We start from the raw sequence: 18,725 nt of genomic DNA, 5'->3' as shown, positions 1-18,725 counted from the left end.
TCGTCATTATTAATTGACTGAGAGGGTATTTTATCCACGTATTGAAGTTTTCCACCCAAATGGTAAATAAGTATCAATTAGGATGACCAAACTCACAAAGAGACAGACATCTCCCTGCATCCAAGAGAGCAACTATGGATTATAGGTAGTTTTAACCAATAGTTCTCTATCACTGGGAGTCCTCAAATGGAAACTCAAAAAACAACAAAATAACAACCCAAAACACAAAAAATCTAGCAGGTAAATATGGTACAATAGTATTCAAGCATCAGATGAATGAAGGGATCTGTAAGATATCTTCAAAAACCCTGAGATTCTTGGGGCCAGCCTAGTGGCATAGTGGTTAAGTTTGTGCTCTCCGCTTTGGCGGCCCCGGGGTTTGCTCCCAGTGCAGACTGCACCACTCATCAAGCTATGCTGTACCATATACAAAATAGAGGAAGACAGCAACAGATGTTAGGTCAGGGCTCATCTTCCTCAGCAAAAACAGGAAGATTGGCAGCGGATATTAGCTCAGGGTTGAGCTTCCTCACAAAAACAAAAAAAAAGATTCTAAACACAATCTTAGTTCTTTTATTTGCTGTTACAGAATTAACCTCAAACCTCATTCCTAATTTTTCTTAAAGACTTTGACATAATTATAGTTATTAGCATAAACAAACACCAAAACAATCAACATGAGAATACTAATATATTCTGCCATGTCAGAGTACCTAACATACAGACTAATTTTATTATTTAAGTCAATGGGAATAATAAGTTGAAAATAATGAACCATATCATATGGTTAATTCCAAGGACTATTCTACAAATTGAAGAGTAATAATTTTTTGTTGTTACAAATATATTATACTTAACTCTTTTTTTGAAATTGGAACTGCAGATATTGACTTGATCAAGTTTTCTGGAGGAAGATCCAACACTCTGGAAAGCTAAAAATCAAAAAGAACAAAACAGGGCAAGATTGTTAATACATTTGTTCCAGATTCAATGGAATCCTACTTAGCAACAAAAAGAATAAACTATTGATAATATGAATGAACCTCAAATGCATTATGCTAAGTGACAGAAGCTAGACTCAATTTATGATTCAATTTATTTGACATTCTAGAAAACCCAAAACTGTAAAGATGAAGAATAAATCAGTGGTAGCCAGAAGTTGAGGGTGAGGAGAGAGTTTGACCATAAAACAGCAATCAGAATTGTTCACCAAAAAGGATGAATTTTACATTTGTAAGTTTAAAATAAAATTTAAAAAATGTTTTATAAAAAGAGAGAGGATGAATCACTAAGGGACCAAAGATAATACATTTTTTATTCATTCAAAAAGTATTTATTGAGTGAGTACCTACTTTCTGCAAGGCACTGCTCTGGGTGTTGGAGATATAGTGGTGAACAAAACACACAAAAATCTCATGGCACTTAAAAATAAACAAACAAGCAAACAAATAATGGGGGGGAAATCTGATCCCCAAGCCCTATTAAAGGTTTACTCATCAGAATAGCAGGGTTGGGTGCGCTTGTATTTTTTTTCTGGTGAGGAATACTGGCCCTGAGCTAACATCTGTCGCCAATCTTCCTCTTTTGCCTGAGGAAGATGGTCCCCGAACTAACATCTTGAACATAAGCTATCTAAAACCAGAACCTACACCCAATTCCTATCTACATCATTTCAACGAGAAATGCATAAAACAAAATAGTGAAATAACAGTATAGCCATAATGAATTTAAAAATGTCTTCATTTTGGGCCGGCCCCGTGGCTTGGCGGTTAGGTGTGCGCGCTCTGCTGCTGGCGGCCCGGGTTCGGATCCCAGGCACGCACCAATGCACCGCTTCTCCGGCCATGCTGAGGCTGCGTCCCACACACAACTAGAAGGATGTGGAACTATGACATACAACTATCTACTGGGGCTTTGGGGAAAAAAAGGAGGAGGATTGGCAATAGATGTTAGCTCAGAGCTGGTCTTCCTCAGCAAAAAGAGGAGGATTAGCATGGATGTTAGCTCAGGGCTGATCTTCCTCACAAAAAAAAAAAAAAAAAGTCTTCATTTTTCTTCCCCATCTCCTCAATCTTTATGCAGCCACTGCAACAGACAAGCCATGGTTGTTGAGTTGGGAGAAAGCAAAGGGACTGATGGGGTAAATAGGAAAAGTAAAGAATGTAAGAAGAGATTAAGGAGAACTCTTCAGAGGTATTAGAAACTGTTCAGAAGGAGAGGAATAAAACTAACATAATTGTCTCCTGATTAGTAATAATATTTCTTCTCCCACTGTCAGAAGAAATCATTTGTTGAATATCATAAATGCAAAAAAAAAAAAAAAGGTCAAAACTTGCAGACCTGGAGCTGTCGTCTATCTTTAAGATGCTCTGTACATTTCCACTTTGATCTAGTATGTGTTGATTTTTAAATTTAAATCTCAGAGTACAATCATAATTTTTTAATTCTAGTCTTTAGGAAGTGCATTACTACATCCCCTAAGAAAAGGTTATTTCCTTAGGACATTTTCCCAGGAGTGGATAAATAAATATTTCCAAAGTATTTACAGAATAAAGGCTGTAACAGTTCATGTTTATACTACAAATTGTTCCTGCCAATAGATACATCAGTAAAAAAGGTTCTATTATAATCTCTTTCAGAAAAAAAAACAAGGATTCAAATTCCAGTTCCACTTTTACTAGCTATGTGTCCTTGTGACAGTCATTTAACATGGGGGGCCGGTCCCGTGGCGTAGCAGTTAAGTGCGCACGCTCCGCTGCTGGCGGCCTGGGTTCGGATCCCAGGCGCGCACCCATGCACCGTTTGTCAGGCCATGCTGTGGCGGCGTCCCATATAAAGTGGAGGAAGACGGGCACAGATGTTAGCCCAGGGCCAGTCTTCCTCAGCAAAAAGAGGAGGATTGGCATGGATGTTAGCTCAGGGCAGATCTTCCTCACAAAAAAAAAAAAAGGAAGTCATTTAACATGAATGAGCTTAAGTTTTCACATCTGAAAAATGGAGATAATAAATCTATTAAATAATAAACTAGGGCTCTTGTGAGGATTAAGAAAAATATGTCACACAAGCATGTAATAAATAGTATTTCCTTCTTCCTTTAAAAGGTTTTATTTTGACATAACATCTCCCAGACTTACCCATAACCACTAAGATTTTCTGCCTAACTTAAATAAAACTCTGCTGAAAAAAACTTAGTGATGAAGGTCAATTTTAAAGCATTTCAGCTGACAAATAAGTTGTGACCTAGGTAATAAAATGTTTACATCAAAGGAACAACACAGAAAAAATTATCTTTCTGATATAAACTAAAAGCTACTTAAAAATTCTTTATTTCTTTTATTATTATATCTCATTTGCTCCAAATGGACTCTGAGGGAGCTTAAACATATAAAAATAAAATGAAGATACAAAATTATACCAGAAAACCCAAGCTAAAGATAGTTAGTATGCTTCTTGGCAACCAGGGTACAAAGGGCCTCTAACTACACAGCATGCTTCACCTAGTAATAGATCCAGCAAGTCAGCAGGAATACACTCTTCCTACAAGTAAATTCTAAGACCAAGTTATATTCACATGAAGATCTGAATACCAAAATAGAAAATATCTTCAATAGTAGTTTTACAAAGGCACAGAAGCATTCTTACATGATATAAATTAAAAAATCGAAAAGAAAGGGACTAGGGGGACAGAAGGAATGAGGAGTTATTGTTTAATGGGTACAGAGTTTCTGTTTTGCAAGATGAAGAGTTCTGGAGATGGTTGGTGGCGACAGTTACACAACAATGTGAACGTTCTTAATGCCACTGAACTGTACTATTAAAAATGGTTAAGATGGTCGATTTCACGTTATGTGTATCTTCCCACAATTAACAACAAAACAAAACCCAAAGAGAAAGAACTCTGGGATAAAATAGTGGAATGAAGCCTTCTTTACATAATCGCCTACTTCCCAACTCCCACTCAATATCAAATTAAAATGAAAAGGAAGAAAGAAAAGAGGGAGAGGAGAAAGGAAGGAATGTAAGTAGTAAATAGATAGGTTGGTTGGTTCTCCAGCAGCAAATACACAGGAAAAGCATAGCCCAAACTTACAAACTTCAAAAGCGATAGCCAAGGAAAGATATAGCAGATTCTGGAGAGGAATGGGGAAGGCCTGTTTGGCAAGGCTCCTAACTTGAATTAACAATTCTCATTAATATCCCAAATCTGGAGAGAAAAAAATTGAGTGAATTCCATTATTTTTTCCATCTATGACTGGGAGATGCTACACACCTGTGGGAAAGAATGATTAAAAGTGAGAAGGAAATTCCAGCACTTTCTAGCAGAAGTGAAGATTCTAGGGCAGCACACCAAGGGCCTCCCCAACGGAAAACACAATACATTCTCCAGTTACAGGGAGCAAATCTTGACATGGTGTTGATGGGCAGTAAGAATGAGAGGAGGAACTTTTATAGGAAGATGAAAAAATATCAGGGCTAGCTAGCAAAAATTTAATATGCCAAGTCAAAGTCCAGGAGTAATGTGTACAGGTCACCGTGACCCACCGGAGAGACAAAAGAGGAGTGGAAAGCTGCAGAGTTTACATTTTTCCAACGCAAAAGCGAGGGGAGCCAAGAACAAACCTGATATGGAGAGTAAAGAAGTCACTCATACAACGTGTCAGCAAATAGGAAATCAGGGCAGAGCTGTCAAGCATGAGCAAGATGAAAAAGAACAGGCATGACAAAGAGACAAAGAAACTGAAAGAGAGATCAAGGGACAAAGTGAAAGAGAAAAAGACAGAATGGAAAGAATGTGGCATACAGGAGATCAAAGAACTCTGTCTAAAAGAAAAAACATAACCTAATGAGTGCAAAGACATTCTTCACAAGAGCTTCAAGATTTGGAATTTTTAGGAATGTGAATATAATAAACAAGAGCTAAAAGATGAGATGGAAAAACAACAGAGTGAGATAGAAAGGGAGTTTAAAAATAAAATAAATAGGGGCCAGCCTTGTGGCATAGTGGTTAAGATCGTGTGCTCCACTTTGGCGGCCTGGGGTTCACAGGTTTGGATCCCAGGCATGGACCTATGCACCGCTTATCAAGCCATGCTGTGGCAGGCATCCCACATATCAAGTAGAGGAAGGTGGGCATGGATGTTAGCCCAGGGCCAATGTTCCTCAGCAAAATTAAGAGGATTGGCAACAGATGTTCACTCAAGGCTAATCTTCCTCACCAAAAAAAAAATATAAATAAATAAATAAATAAATAGATGATCAAACATTTTTTATTATAGAACCAATAATTAAGAAACATAAAGGAAGACAATAGCCATAACTGAAAATAAAAGTGTGACACAGAAGGGCTAAGATAATCAGAGAACACAGATTTTTAAAACCGGGGATTAAATCAATCATAGTAAAATAAATAAAACTGGGTACAAGATAATCCAGCCTTAGGATAACTGGTGTCCCTAAAATACAAAAAGAAGAGCAGCAAAGCAGCAAGCAGACAGGAAGATAGGTAAATTAGTTCTCCAGTGGCAAATACATAAGGACAGAGAGACAAAGCCCAAAGCCACACTCTTCAAAAAGGGACAGCCAAAGAAAGACACAAAAGATTCTGAAGCGGAATGAAGCAGCCTTGTTTAGCAGTGCTCTTACCTTGGTCTCGCTTAACAGAAGCCATAGAGATGAATCAACAAAAGCCAAGAAAAATAAAAAGTATTCATAGATATATATCTTGGCTCCCCCTAAAAGCAGGGCCTGAGAAAGGGACTGTGTGCAGGTAGTTTATTTGGGAGGTGACTCCTGAGGGCAGAAGCGACAGACTGAGGAGAGTGAGAGAGAAGGAGAAAAAGTTACAAAGAAGACTGTGCTATCAAGGTCACTGCTATAGGCAATGGGGGCTTAATTTCCATGGTCCTTCCTAAGAAGCATACACAATGTCTACCAAAATTGTCTATCCCAAAACAGGAAGCAGGAGCTTCCATCCCCCACTGAGAGAGGGCTGTCCTTGAGGGTATTAACTCCACCAACACTTGAGGTGAGTATGGGCAGGGACCAGCAAGCTTCAGAGAGGATGAGGTGCTGCTGGCAATAAGTGAATGGAAACACACGTGAAACCATTCACGCAAGTGGCAGCTGGAATCAGAGGTGTGATCAAGGTGATGGGAAACAGGGCATAATAGTCAATAAAAGGAAAATCATCCCTGAAATAAAGAAACAAATCTAAATCCTGTTGCAATGGCATACCCTTCAGCAAGGAAATGAAAGAATTAGACCTCCATGCATCATTACGGATAAATCTTTTTTAAAAATTGAAGCAAACAAACAAGAAAACCCAAGTTACAGAAGGATAATTACAGTTTGATTATCACTTATAAAAGTTTAATGACTTGCAAAACAATAGTATTTAGGGATACACTGATAGGTAGTAATCGACATGCACAGATATGATAAACACAAAATCTCCTATGTGAGTAAAAAGAGTGTGCGACCAGGGATGGGTACCCAAGAGATTTTAATAGTATTTGTAATAGTATATTTTTCAAGCTGGGTGATGGGTACATGGATATTAACTATATTCTTCTCCTCAATTAAATACTTTATGAAAAAAGACAAACAGAGTCTACAGATCAAAATAAATTATTATGTCAGGAAAATATAATACATAAAATTCAACACTGAGATACATCCTGCTTAAGTTACTAAATTCCAAAAATAAAGCACCCAATCAAGAAAACTCCAGGAATGAAATATACTTGACTTTGTAGCCATGTTACTTAATCACAAAGATCATGATCTGTTTAAAGCAAATAATTTAGCAATGATAGTATATAGGACTAGATTCATCCACCGGAGAAGTTGCAAACTGGTATTTTTGTTTCACTTGCTCCGTTGTTTTTTAACTTGAATGAGTTGCCAATGTATGTAAACAGGAAATTTTACGATAACATTAGATCGTTGTATGCATATGCATCTGTGGTATCAGTCTTCTGAAAATTTAAAATCAGAACTTAAACAATCTGGTATTATTCTTTTATTTCTAAAGTGAAGATTTTTGATATTATTTCTCAATCTATTATTTTGATATTATTTCTAAACATGCTAATTTTGTACTAATTAAACTTCCTTTTGATACTTGTAGGATTATTTTATGTCATAATTTCTTGAAAAAAACAAAAATGAAGTAAAAAAATAAAGCACCACGAGCCCTTCTTGAAAAATCTGCTTATAAAGAAATTCAGCCAATTAAGCCATACATCAGGAAAAGGATTTCTGGTAAGCATCTTATCCAATTCAATATAAAAGGAATAGAAGACAAGTTGTGCAGCTGTGATTAATAAACAGACTATAAGTATTACAAACTTTGAGTGAGAAAGTTACCCAAACAAATTAGGAAAGGTAGAGGAAACTTATACCAACTACAAGAGTGTCCTCATCTCTCATGGCAGGGGTTGATACTGTTTAAATTTGAAACATCAGGATTTTTAAAAAACACTCCAAATTGTAACATTCTTCATAATCTCTTTTCTTAATGGTAGAGGACTTATTTAGGAAATACATCAATAATTCTTTGAATTGCACTTTGATTTTTTTTTCTTTCATTAAATTCAAGCAAAACTATGTTTAATAGTTTTTATTTAAAACAGCAATTCGGTTATGGGTACATGGGGAATCATAATACTATTATATTTTTAGTAGTTGGACATTTTCCACTGTAAAACTTAAAAAGAAAAACGCCTCAAAATAAAAACTCATTACATACAGCCCAATTTTGATAAAAGGCATTATCTATCCAATCTATCCAGTCTTCCTTATTTTTTTCTGCCTGTATATCTGCAATGAAATACATCTAAAGGTCAACCAATGTTAAAAATGATGATTATTTATGGGGCAGGTTTATTTATTTATTCTTTGCACCTTTTTGTATCGCTTAATTCTTTACAGTGAACAGGTATCATTTTTGCAAAATCAGAAAGATTTTTTCTTTACCAAAGCACAACTTTATAAAAGTACTGTTAAGGAATTCCTACTGAAAATTAAGCAGAATGGTTCAGATACATAGTTTTTTGGTTACCTAACTTCATGTGGGGCTAAAGCATTCACCTAGAGTAATGGATAATAATTAGGTCCACCACACCAGGAAGCCTCTGGGGTGGTAGTGGTGTGGAGAGGGCGTTCAAAATACCCCGTCCTCAGAGATTCTAATAACAATGACCAATATTTATTGAATGTATAAAATGTATCAATCCTAAGCACTATATATATATTAATTCACTGAATTATAATGCAAGCCTATAAGGTAAATAATTTTTCAGATTTTACAGATAAGGTACAGAGAACTTACACACCTATCAGGAGACAGGCTGGTAAATCCACTCGTCTTCCACCGTCAACGTTCTTAATCACTATACCAGTAGTTCCCACACTCTGCTGCACATTGGAATGACCCAGGGATCTTTAGAAAACACTGATGCCTGGCTCTCACGTGCAAATATTCTGATTTAATTAGTACAGGGTGTGACCTGGACAGCAGGATGTTAAAAAGTTCCCGAGTTGATTCTAATGTGTAATAAAGTGTTAGGACCACTGCACTTACACTATTCTGCCTCCAGATTGTCCCTGGTTAGTGGTTATCAAGCCTCAATGAACATCAGAATCATCTGATGATATTTAGAACTTCAAGGCCCCTACTCCACCCCAGGTCCATGGGCCTGGGCTTAGGTATTATTAATGCTTCTCAGGTGATTCCAGTCTGTAGACAAGGCTTGTGGACCAGTGCTTAGGGAGACACCAGCTGCCTCCCACTTAACAATCAGTGCCCAGGGTAGTGAAGGTTTTTAATTAGAGGTGTATCTTTCAAATGGGTGAGGCACAAAAAAAAAGAAAAAAGTTAACCACTGTCAAGTGGTCAAATGTCAGAGAGCATGGTTTTTAATTCACCTACATTCTCATAGGTTCAGAACTATTCTGCAAATAAGAAGACTGTCTCTGAGATTGGATTCAGTGCTTTCTCTGATGGGAACGTGACCTATGTGTTTCCTTAGCTACCTTAGGATTTTTCTTTTTTCCCCTTCAGGTAAAGGTGTTTCTCTTGGCATTGGGCTTCATCTAGGACACCACAGGTATCTACAAGGGTCTATTGATAACTATTTGCTTGTGACCTCAGATTGTTGAAAGAAAAAAGTTTTATAGAATAAAATATGCTAAAAGTTACTCAATGAAAATGAATTAATAAAAGAAGACTACAACAGTAAAGCTCAAAATTTTAACAAAGAAGTAAAATCACAAAATTAGGCACAGTCCTTGAGAAATAAACTAAACGACTTAATACAATTGAATGAGGAGGAAATCTGAGGTTGAAAGCAGGGAGCATTTCTTAAGGGAGTAACAAAAATAAAAATCCACAGGGTCGGCCCTGTGGCTTATCGGTTAAGTGCGCGCTCCGCTGCTGGCGGCCCGGGTTCGGGTCCTGGGTGCGTATTGACGCACCGCTTCTCCAGCCATGCTGAGGCTGCGTCCCACGTATAGCAACTAGAAGGATGTGCAGCTATGACATACAACTATCTACTGGGGCTTTGGGGAATAAAAGGAGGAGAATTGGCAATAGATGTTAGCTCAGAGCCGGTCTTCCTCAGCAAAAAGAGGAGGATTAGCACGGATGTTAGCTCAGGGCTGATCTTCCTCACAAAAAAGATAAAATAAAAAATAAAATAAAATGGTAATTTAAAAAAAATCCACATATGCCAGATCTGGTTTGAGAAACTAAGATTAGAGATTCTAAGACATAATATAATAATGGCTAATGCGTACTGAGTGCTTACAATGTACCAAGCCTTAGATTTGGGTACCTAAGATCAGAGATTCTATCTTTGGCTCCCAGGGCACCTGGTAGGAGAAAGCACATTAATTAATCAGCTTGTGGGGAGTCCTCAACCATTCCTTTCCCCAGCACATAGGCACACATGATTCCTACCCCTAGTACCCACGTAGTGAACACAAAACCAAAAAATATCCTATCAATCTGGCTCTAGACAGGTGCTAAATTCAATTAGGAGCTAAACTTGCCAGGTTCAAGATCAAAGTCTCTGGTAATTTCATAAAAATCCTTATTTTGCTAATGAAAAAGAGATCTATATGCTTTAGCAACCAGACACATAGGTGGTGGAACTGACATCTTATTTTTATCCATATAATACAGTCTACAAATCATGAGTCTTAAAATTCTTAAAAGGTTATCAATCACTCTTCCAGATCTTAAATTACTTAACTTGTCAATCACCCCTGGTTATTCCTCACTTCTGACTCTAATATAACCTCTGTGTTTGGCACCAACAGCCAATGCACAACCACTCCAACATTTGCAGAGACTTCCTTCAGGTACAGGTCTGGATTAGCTCAAAGACTCAAACAAGAAGCAAACAAGGTGAAATTTCAGGGTTCAGAAGAGAACTTCCCAAATGATTTGGAGGGCAAGTTATTACCAATTATCTTTACCAATGAAAGAAAGTTAGCACAGGCTTGTAGATGTTGTGGTTTTCACGAGGAACTGCATGCTGATGGGCCTGTGAGAATTGGTTAGAAGCAAAGTACTCACATAGATAATTAAGTCTGTCCTGTTGTTCACCTGAATGTGGGTGAGTATCTTCTCAGCATAAATATTTCAGTTTAGGATTAAATGACAATAATTGGTCAACAAGTTTAATTGCTCCTAGGGGCCATACCTGAAATCTGACAATAAAACTCATCCGCAGTCAAGGAGGCCTGTCTTCTGGTCACTGTTAGCATACATCTCCTCTATCAAGTTAGGTAGATATAAGTCAATGAGGAGAGCTTACACCATTTGAAATGTACTAATTACATAACAACTAAATGCAGTTTGTGACTCTATACTAGAAAAAAGGCATTACTGAAAAACATCAACAAAACTGGCATGGACTATAAATTAGATAAAAGTATTTATCAATGTTATGTGAATCTAGTAACTATACTGTGGTTATGTAAGATAAGCCTGGTTCTTAGGAAGTAAACAATTAAGCATTAAGAGGTTAAGGAGCATGATGTATGAAACATGATACAAATGATACAGGAAAAATAAATTATATAGATAGATATAGAGAGAATGATGAAGTGAATGTGGCAAAATGTTAAATAGTTGGCGAATCTGGATAAAAGGGATATGGAGTTCTGCTATTATCACAACTTTTCTGTAAGTTTCAAATTACTTCAAAATTAAAAGTAAAAAAAAAGAATTAAAATGAACCAGCTGAATTTGTTTTAAACTTACTATCAAAACCTAAATGAAAAGGAAGTGGGAAACAAATAAATCTACATTCCTTCATATTTCTGAGCTAGCCATAGTGCTGAACATTTTACAAAGGTTATCCTACAGAATACAAAGAATTCCTGCTTTGAGTCAAACAGGTTAGTAGTTCAACTCTATGATTTTGTAGCTGGGTGACTTTAGGTTATTCTTTTCATCTTTCTGAGTCTCAGTGTCCTCCTCTATAAAATGGAGATAACAATACAAACATCATAGGATGACTGACAGGAGTAAACGAGATGATAATATCAAGTATGTACATTTTATGAGCATACCACCACACTAAGTGTTGGGAGACAAATCTCTACGGGACCCTTAGTTTCTGCCTGTCTTGTAAGGCAGAAACTGCCTTTATTTCTGGACTGTCTTTTCAAGGATGTTTGTATAGCCAACAGATTTGTAAGACAGAAATAGTGTCCCACTCCAGAGCAAAGGGGAACATGCTTATTGCCCATTATAAAAGACTCAGGGTTCCTCTCCTATGCTGACACAAAATAACCAGTAACCATTCTATAAATAAGAGAGACAAGGTGAGTTTTATTCGTGCCAGGGTGAGGATTATAACCCGGGAAGGCAGTTTTCACAAAGAAAGAAAGCATTCTAGAGAAGCATGGTTTTCAGTACAGTCATACCTTTTTAGAACAAAGAACATACATTAAACACACCCAGGATACACATTCCGGGAAAGGGAACTTATCTTCAGGAGTACTAATACTGGGCATTCCCCATGGGGTGTTCTCGATCGGGCACTGTAGGAGAAGCATGCATTCTTATCTTCACAGAGTGCATTCTTTACTTTAATCATTAAAGCAGATGTACAATGTATGTTTGATAGGCCATAAGTCAGGCTTCTTTGGTTCAAGCAGAATCCATTTTGAACCAGAATAGCTACCCCATATACCTCAATATGTGAAAATCTCTTGTCACCTATATAACACAGCATACTGCCTGAGCAGGTACAGTGTGACCCTCTTCAAATGGCCCTGTGAGAAGAAGAGAGGCTTGGGAACTGACACAAGAAAATGTTGATACCCTGGCTAATGCTCTTGCTGTGAATAATAAAATCCTTTTCTCTCATCCCGGGGTCTCACATTTTCTGCCACCATCCATGGAACTGTGGGAGACTAACTTGTAGGGTAAAATCACAAACCCCTCACAGTTCCTGACACTAAGCACTTTCTATTAACATTATCTCATTAAATCTCATCAATAGCCCTGTAAAGTTCAGCAAAACACTGCATGGTACAAGTAAGGTATTCCACAAATAGTAGTTATTATTATCTTCATCATCTTCATTATTAATTCTTGCAACAATCCTGTACACTTAGAATCAATACCATCATCTTATAGCTGACAGGTTAACTAAGCTGCCAAGAGTAAGTCAGTCACATAAATGGCAGGGGCTGGGATTTAATCCTTTCCACTATTACCACGTCATCTCATAGCTTTAAAATTATGACCTCAGTTGGTGAAACTAAAAACTTGGTTATATCACAACAGCTATTCATTCTTCAAATATGTATTAAATACCTTCTATGTTTCAGGCACTTTGCTGATTCTGGGGAAATAATAGTGAATAAAACATGTTCTCTGTCTTTATGAAACTTATAGTGGACACATACACCAAAACAAGTAAAAGTAAATAAATAAATAAATAAAATAATTACTAACTCTTATAAGCATTATGACGAAAGCAAACAAGGGACTGAGATAGAGAATAACCGGAGGACATACTTTTCAAACTACAGGTTGTCAGTTGGGAATAAATTGAGTGAGTCCCAATCAGCATTTTTTGAAAAATGTAGTAGTATAGAATAGCAGAGAATGCACACACATTATAAGGTAAGCACTGTTTTGTGAAACTTCCATCTTGCATAAAGGGTCCTGATATAAAATGCATTTCCTTTAGGCATGGGGAATAATCTATGCAACAGGAATGTAATGGGAATGGAAAGACCTTGCTGTGTTGGAAAAACAGAAAATAACTGTGGCTAGGATCCTACAGAAAGAAGGGATAGAGTGGCGTGAATTGAGATGGCAGAGAAAGACATTACAGTTCTGCTGCAGTTTGTGCAATGTAGTTTTAAACAGATAAGTGACATGATTTGAGTGACATTTTAGAAGTCCCTTTCCTGTACCAGGAGTATGGATTGGAGGGAGGGCAAGAATGGAAACAGAAAGACCCATCAGAAGGCTGCTGTAAACAGGTGATGTAGGTGATAATAGTAGCTTGGTTTGGGGTGGGAGAATAGAGGGGCAGGAGCGAGGAAAAAGAATGGATGGATTCAAGATATTATATTGAAGATTGAATCAACAGGACTTCCTAAAGTGAGGCATCAGAGGCATACTCTAAATTTCAGTCACATCCAAATATTGTGGCTCCATGAACATACTATGTTCTTCCATGTGTGTGTCTATGCACATGTTCTTCTTGGAATACACTACCCCTCCCCAAGCTCTCACCCCATTCACTTGGTCCACTCCTACCCATCCTCCCCAACATCACCTTTTCCAAAAAGCCTTCCCTGACACTTAGCAGCTGTCTTCTCCATGTTCCCTTAGCACTTCACACATGCTTCTAATACAGTGGTTACAGGCTGCACTGCAATTATCTGTTGACATTAACTGTTTCACAAGTTAGTCTGGAGCCATTCCAGGGCAGAAACCGTATTTTATTCACTTTCAACCTTGGGACTGATGACAGTGCTTAGAAAACTGCAGACCCACTAATCAAAGTTTGCTGAACTGTGCCATTTCATGTAATACTTCACTCCTAAACTAGCAAAGGGATCCTCATTCGTAAAGGTATGTATTGCACATACTTTTATTTATCCTTATTCAGATCATCCCTCAATGACTCCACATTCGGAGAAACGTATTTGCTTAGTTTATGTTGCTATACAAATCTATTAGATTCTGTTTAACGATCAGATTGTGCTCCTTGCCTTCACAAACTAAACAGCATAGTGAATAAGAAAGAGCTGATTTTGAAGTTAGATTCTGTTCATAAACCAACTCTTCAATTTATTGACCATGTGGCCTTGGCAGGTTATTTAATCTCTCTGGATCTCAATTTGCTCAATTGTGTAATAAGGTTAATACTTCTATGTCATAGGGTTGTCACGGGGCTTAAACGTCAACGTAAAGTAACTAGCACAAACATACACTCAACACATATTAGTTCCGGTTTCTCCAACTCACCTTCTTTACAAGGAATATAGCCCTTGCAAAACTAAACACAAAATGTTTCTGGTCAAGGCACTATGTTGACCTAAGGACTAAGAATGGAAACCATCTTATCTCTCCATACACACAGTGCCTGGACACTGAGGTCCAAAACTACCTACCCTGCACATAGTTGACTGTCTACATTAAAATGACTTTATTATTTCTTTGTCTTCATTAGCATAACTTTATTATTCTAGGAGACTCCTGCTCAGACAAATAACTTCATTGTTCATTACAGGGACTTCCTGAAAAATCTATCGATTCTTCAATAGAAAGCATCAACAGTTTATGCCCTAAGAGTCCTTGCGCTCCTCGCCTTGGCACTTGCCATCAATCTTAAGGCTGCTAAGCTCAATATGCAATGCTAATCCAGCCATCTCCTCCACTCCTCTGCCCTCTTACCTTCTGTCACTGAAAGACCAGCCTTAAACCACACTTCAAATTCTCAGTAAAATCTCACCTGGCCTTCTCAGTCAGAGACACTACCAAAACTCTATCGAGCTGGTGTTCTTCGCTACCCCAGTAAGCCATCAACTCAGCTTTGTCTTATCAAAAGATCCAGCGGTGATATTTGGGAAGCCAGCATTGGATAGGGCAGTACATCTACAGGCATAAAGAGAAGGCAGAGGGATTTCCCCACAAAAGTCCAGAAATACTTTAAAAATGAACTAAGGGAAATCACACACCAAAATACCGGGCCGGCCCCATGGCCTAGTGGTTAAGTTTGGCGCACCCCGCTTCGGTGGCCTGGGGGTTCAGTTCCGGGGCGCCAACCTAAACCACTTGTCAGCCACGCTGTGGTAGCGACCCACAAACAAAATAGAGGAAGACTGGCACAGATATTAGCTCACGGGGACTCTTCTTTAGCAAAAAGAGGAAGATTGGCAACAGATGTTAGCTCAGGGCGAATCTTCCTCAGCAAAAAAAAAAAAACCAAAAAACAAAAAAGCCACCAAAATATGTCCACTAATATGTCCATTAATAAAGAGGAAATGGATTTGTCAAGACTACAATAGAAAGTTTTGCTGCAAAATTCCATAGGTGGCCGATGCGTCCTAAAAATTATTTTTAAGGAATTATTTAAACTTATGTTGCAGTGTTTTATTCCCTTCCTCATTACAGAGCTATTCAAATTTGACTCTGTATCAAGAAAAACAGTCTCATGTTATCTTTGGGGTTACCAAAAATAGTGTTAGGACAGGCAGCCAAAGTGACTGCAAGAGAAATCACCAGTTTTTAAATTATATCTTTTCGAATAAAAATTCAGATCTATCATCAACTTCACTAAGAGTAAGGAACACTAATTTCTATACGGTCTAAACACGGCCCAGTGATTTTCCACCCAGGTAAAGCACACAAAGCTGTAGGGTGGGAAGGAGTTAGGGAAGAACACGTGCCTTGCAAGATTTACTTTTCACCCTCAGAAACTGATCTGGGCCGCACGCCCGACCCTCCACGGGTATGCCTCATCAGCTCCAAAGAAGTGGGAGGCGGCGGCAGAACCCGGGTTTCCGCGGAACCCGCCTTCCCGCTGACTGAGGACTGGCCCGCAGCGGTGAAAGGGTTTCCGCGTGCCGCGCTCCGCGAGGGCCCTCCTTCTGCCAACTCCCGGGTCCGTACCTGACAGGCGATAGACCTGCGGAAGCCACACGCCATAGCCCACTCCACGAAAAGCGTCCTAGCACACTACTCTGTTGCTTCGCCCTGCCCTCCTCTGCACGCCCCGCCTCCGCGCGCAGGAAGCCCGCCCCGGAAGGTGCTGCCAGCCAATCACGGAGCCGCGTGGCCCGCCACTAACCTCTGCCCTGCTGCCGCGAGGGCACTCGGGAAATCCTGAGTGCATCTGGAATCCGGCGTGCTGTTGGGGCCATGGCCACCTCCTCGGTGTCCAAGGTACGTGGGGGGAGGCGCCCACCAGGGCTCCGCCGCCGCCTCACTCCCTTTCGAAGAAGGGATAAACCGGAGGTTACATAGGCCTCGGTGTACCGGCTCGAGGGGAGGCAATGGCGGGCCGAGCTGAGGCGTCTTGGGTCCCCAAGCAAAGTTGGCCTCAACTGGAGGTCTGGAGCAAAGACGCCGATCTGCTTTAGTGGTCTGGCTAGGAGGATTTTTTTTTGGTGAGGAAGATTAGCCTTGAGCTAACATCTGTTGGCAGTCCATCTTTTTGCGGAGGAACATTGGCCCTGGGCTAACATCCATGCCCATCTTCCTCCACTTCATATGTGGGACGCCTGCCACAGCATGGCTTGACAGGCGGTGCACAGGTCCCCACCGGGAATCTGAACCTGCACACCCTGGGCTGCTGAAGGGGAGCGCGGAACTTAACCTACCACTCTGCCACCGGATGGCCCCAGTGGCTAGGAGGATTTTTGAGTTCTAGTTTGTAGAGGTCGGATGCTACGAAGATGTGCCCCAGTCTTCTCTCCTTTTTCCTTCTCATAAATATGTACTGTGCGCTAAGCACTCTTAGGTACTGATATAGTAAACAAAAATAGATTGTTTCTGCGCTCAAAGACGCTAAACACAGATAAACTGATGATCACGAATTGTGATAAGTGTTAGCCAGAAAGTTCTAAGTGAGAGAACAGAAGAGCGATATAAACCTAATATAGATTGCCAGGGGTCAGCGTAGTCCTTTTGGAGAAAGTGACATTTTAGCTGAGACCTGAAAAATGAGTAGAAGGTAGTCAGACAGAAGATTGGGGGGCAGGGGCACTGTTCTAGCAGAGAGAATGGCATGTTCTTTGGCCCAGAAAATAGAAATAAAATGGCATATTAAAGGAATTGAAAAAGCAGTATAATCAGAGTAGAGATAGAGAGGGAGCATTATGAAAAATGAGAATGAAAAAATGGTGTAGATGTCTGTGTGTGATGAGATCATATAGACCTTCTCATTTGGGCTGCCTAGATGGCCAGGAATTGCAAGACATGATATTGTAGTTGCTGAGAAGATAATGCTAGAGCTTTTATTATCCAATGTGACAGCCACTAGCCACATGGTATTTAAATTTGAATCAAAATAAAATAAAATAAAATTGAAAATTCAGTTCCTCAGTCACACTAGCCACATTTCAAGTGCTCAATAACCACATCTGGTCATGGCTGCCATATTAGACAGCTCAGCTATATGACATTTCCATCATTATCGAAAGTTCAATTGGACAGCGCTACTATAGACCAAGTAAAGTAAGACCTTTAGTAATATTATGAGTGCAACACGAAGCCCCTGAAGTTAAGCTGGCTGTTAATCTGAGAATGCAGATGAAGAAGCTGTAAAGACATTTCTCCCTATGTTAAAACAGTGGATTAATGAAGAAGGCTATACCATGGATCTAATTTTTAATTTCAATGAAATTAAATTTTTTTTAAGCATTCATAAATATTAGCTTTTATTCTTTCAGAGGATTACTGTGAGGATCACATGAGATAATCCATCTGAAAGGGTTTGTGAAATCATGAAGACTATCTTAATGGCAGTGCCTTCCAAGACTACGTATCAAGGAGGAACTACAAGCCATAGGGTTTAAGGTTAGAAAGGATTGACTGACTGTGATGCTAGATTTAACTATGCTAGTATTTTTATTAGGCTTGGTACTGTTTTTATTTTGCCCTGGTTATAAAGTTCCATAGGTTTTGAGTGATCTCTCCCCTAATCTTTTTTGTTGCATAAGCCTCTCTTATTTTTGTATATCTTGCAGAATTGTGAGATTTTTCTTTTTTTTAGGAAAGCATTTATGGCATTATAACAGAAATGCTTGTATTGAGATGATTATGAAGGAAACTTACATAAATAAAAATCTTTAAGGACTATTTCAGGAGTTCATGGAACTGCCAGCTTTTTTTTTTTTTTTTAAATAACCTATCTCAACTTCCCTTTCCTTGTCATATTTTCTGGCTGTTGGCTCTCCTCCTAGACTTCTTCCTTCATCTCAAACACCATCACTTGATCAGCTGTTCACAGTGGTTAACCATATTACTACCACTGCCATATGAGGCTCCATTCCTGGCGCTCTTCATCTCTCACTCCTTCATAGCTCCTTTTCCTTTACTGAATTGCAGGTGGATATAGAAAAGAGGCAATGACAAGCTTGTCGTGGTACTATGATTTTTCTAAATATGTATGCATATTTCAGATAGTTCCACTAGTTTGTAGATACAAGAGTATAAGGCACAATTCTTATTTTGGATC

The 18,725-nt window shown here is 38.9% G+C and overlaps 2 protein-coding genes across 4 annotated transcripts in view; one reads left to right on the top strand and one right to left on the bottom strand.

Moving 5' to 3' along the window:
- The window catches only part of RARS2 (arginyl-tRNA synthetase 2, mitochondrial), a 57,159-nt gene extending 40,916 nt beyond the window's left edge, over positions 1-16,243 (bottom strand). For 2 of the 3 annotated variants that reach the window (XM_058566660.1, XM_058566662.1), the window contains exons 1-2: positions 16,157-16,243; positions 859-932 (exon numbers count right to left, since the gene is read on the bottom strand). In XM_058566660.1, the coding sequence (XP_058422643.1) occupies positions 859-932; positions 16,157-16,192 (110 nt within the window). In that variant the 5' untranslated portion in view covers positions 16,193-16,243. Of the gene's footprint in view, positions 1-858; positions 933-9,798; positions 9,874-16,156 lie in introns of all 3 variants that reach the window. The other variant, XM_058566663.1, reaches the window with a different exon arrangement.
- A 126-nt stretch (positions 16,244-16,369) lies between these two features.
- The window catches only part of ORC3 (origin recognition complex subunit 3), a 58,026-nt gene continuing 55,670 nt past the window's right edge, over positions 16,370-18,725 (top strand). The window contains exon 1 of the mRNA XM_058566670.1: positions 16,370-16,429. Within this exon, the coding sequence (XP_058422653.1) occupies positions 16,406-16,429 (24 nt within the window). The 5' untranslated portion in view covers positions 16,370-16,405. The remainder of the gene's footprint in view (positions 16,430-18,725) is intronic.

The sequence above is a fragment of the Diceros bicornis genome, chromosome 23 (genome assembly GCF_020826845.1).
Source record: "Diceros bicornis minor isolate mBicDic1 chromosome 23, mDicBic1.mat.cur, whole genome shotgun sequence".
Classification (NCBI taxonomy): Eukaryota; Metazoa; Chordata; class Mammalia; order Perissodactyla; family Rhinocerotidae; genus Diceros; species Diceros bicornis.
Note: the sequence above shows the minus strand (reverse complement) of the source record. Positions and strands in the feature narration are given on the sequence as shown.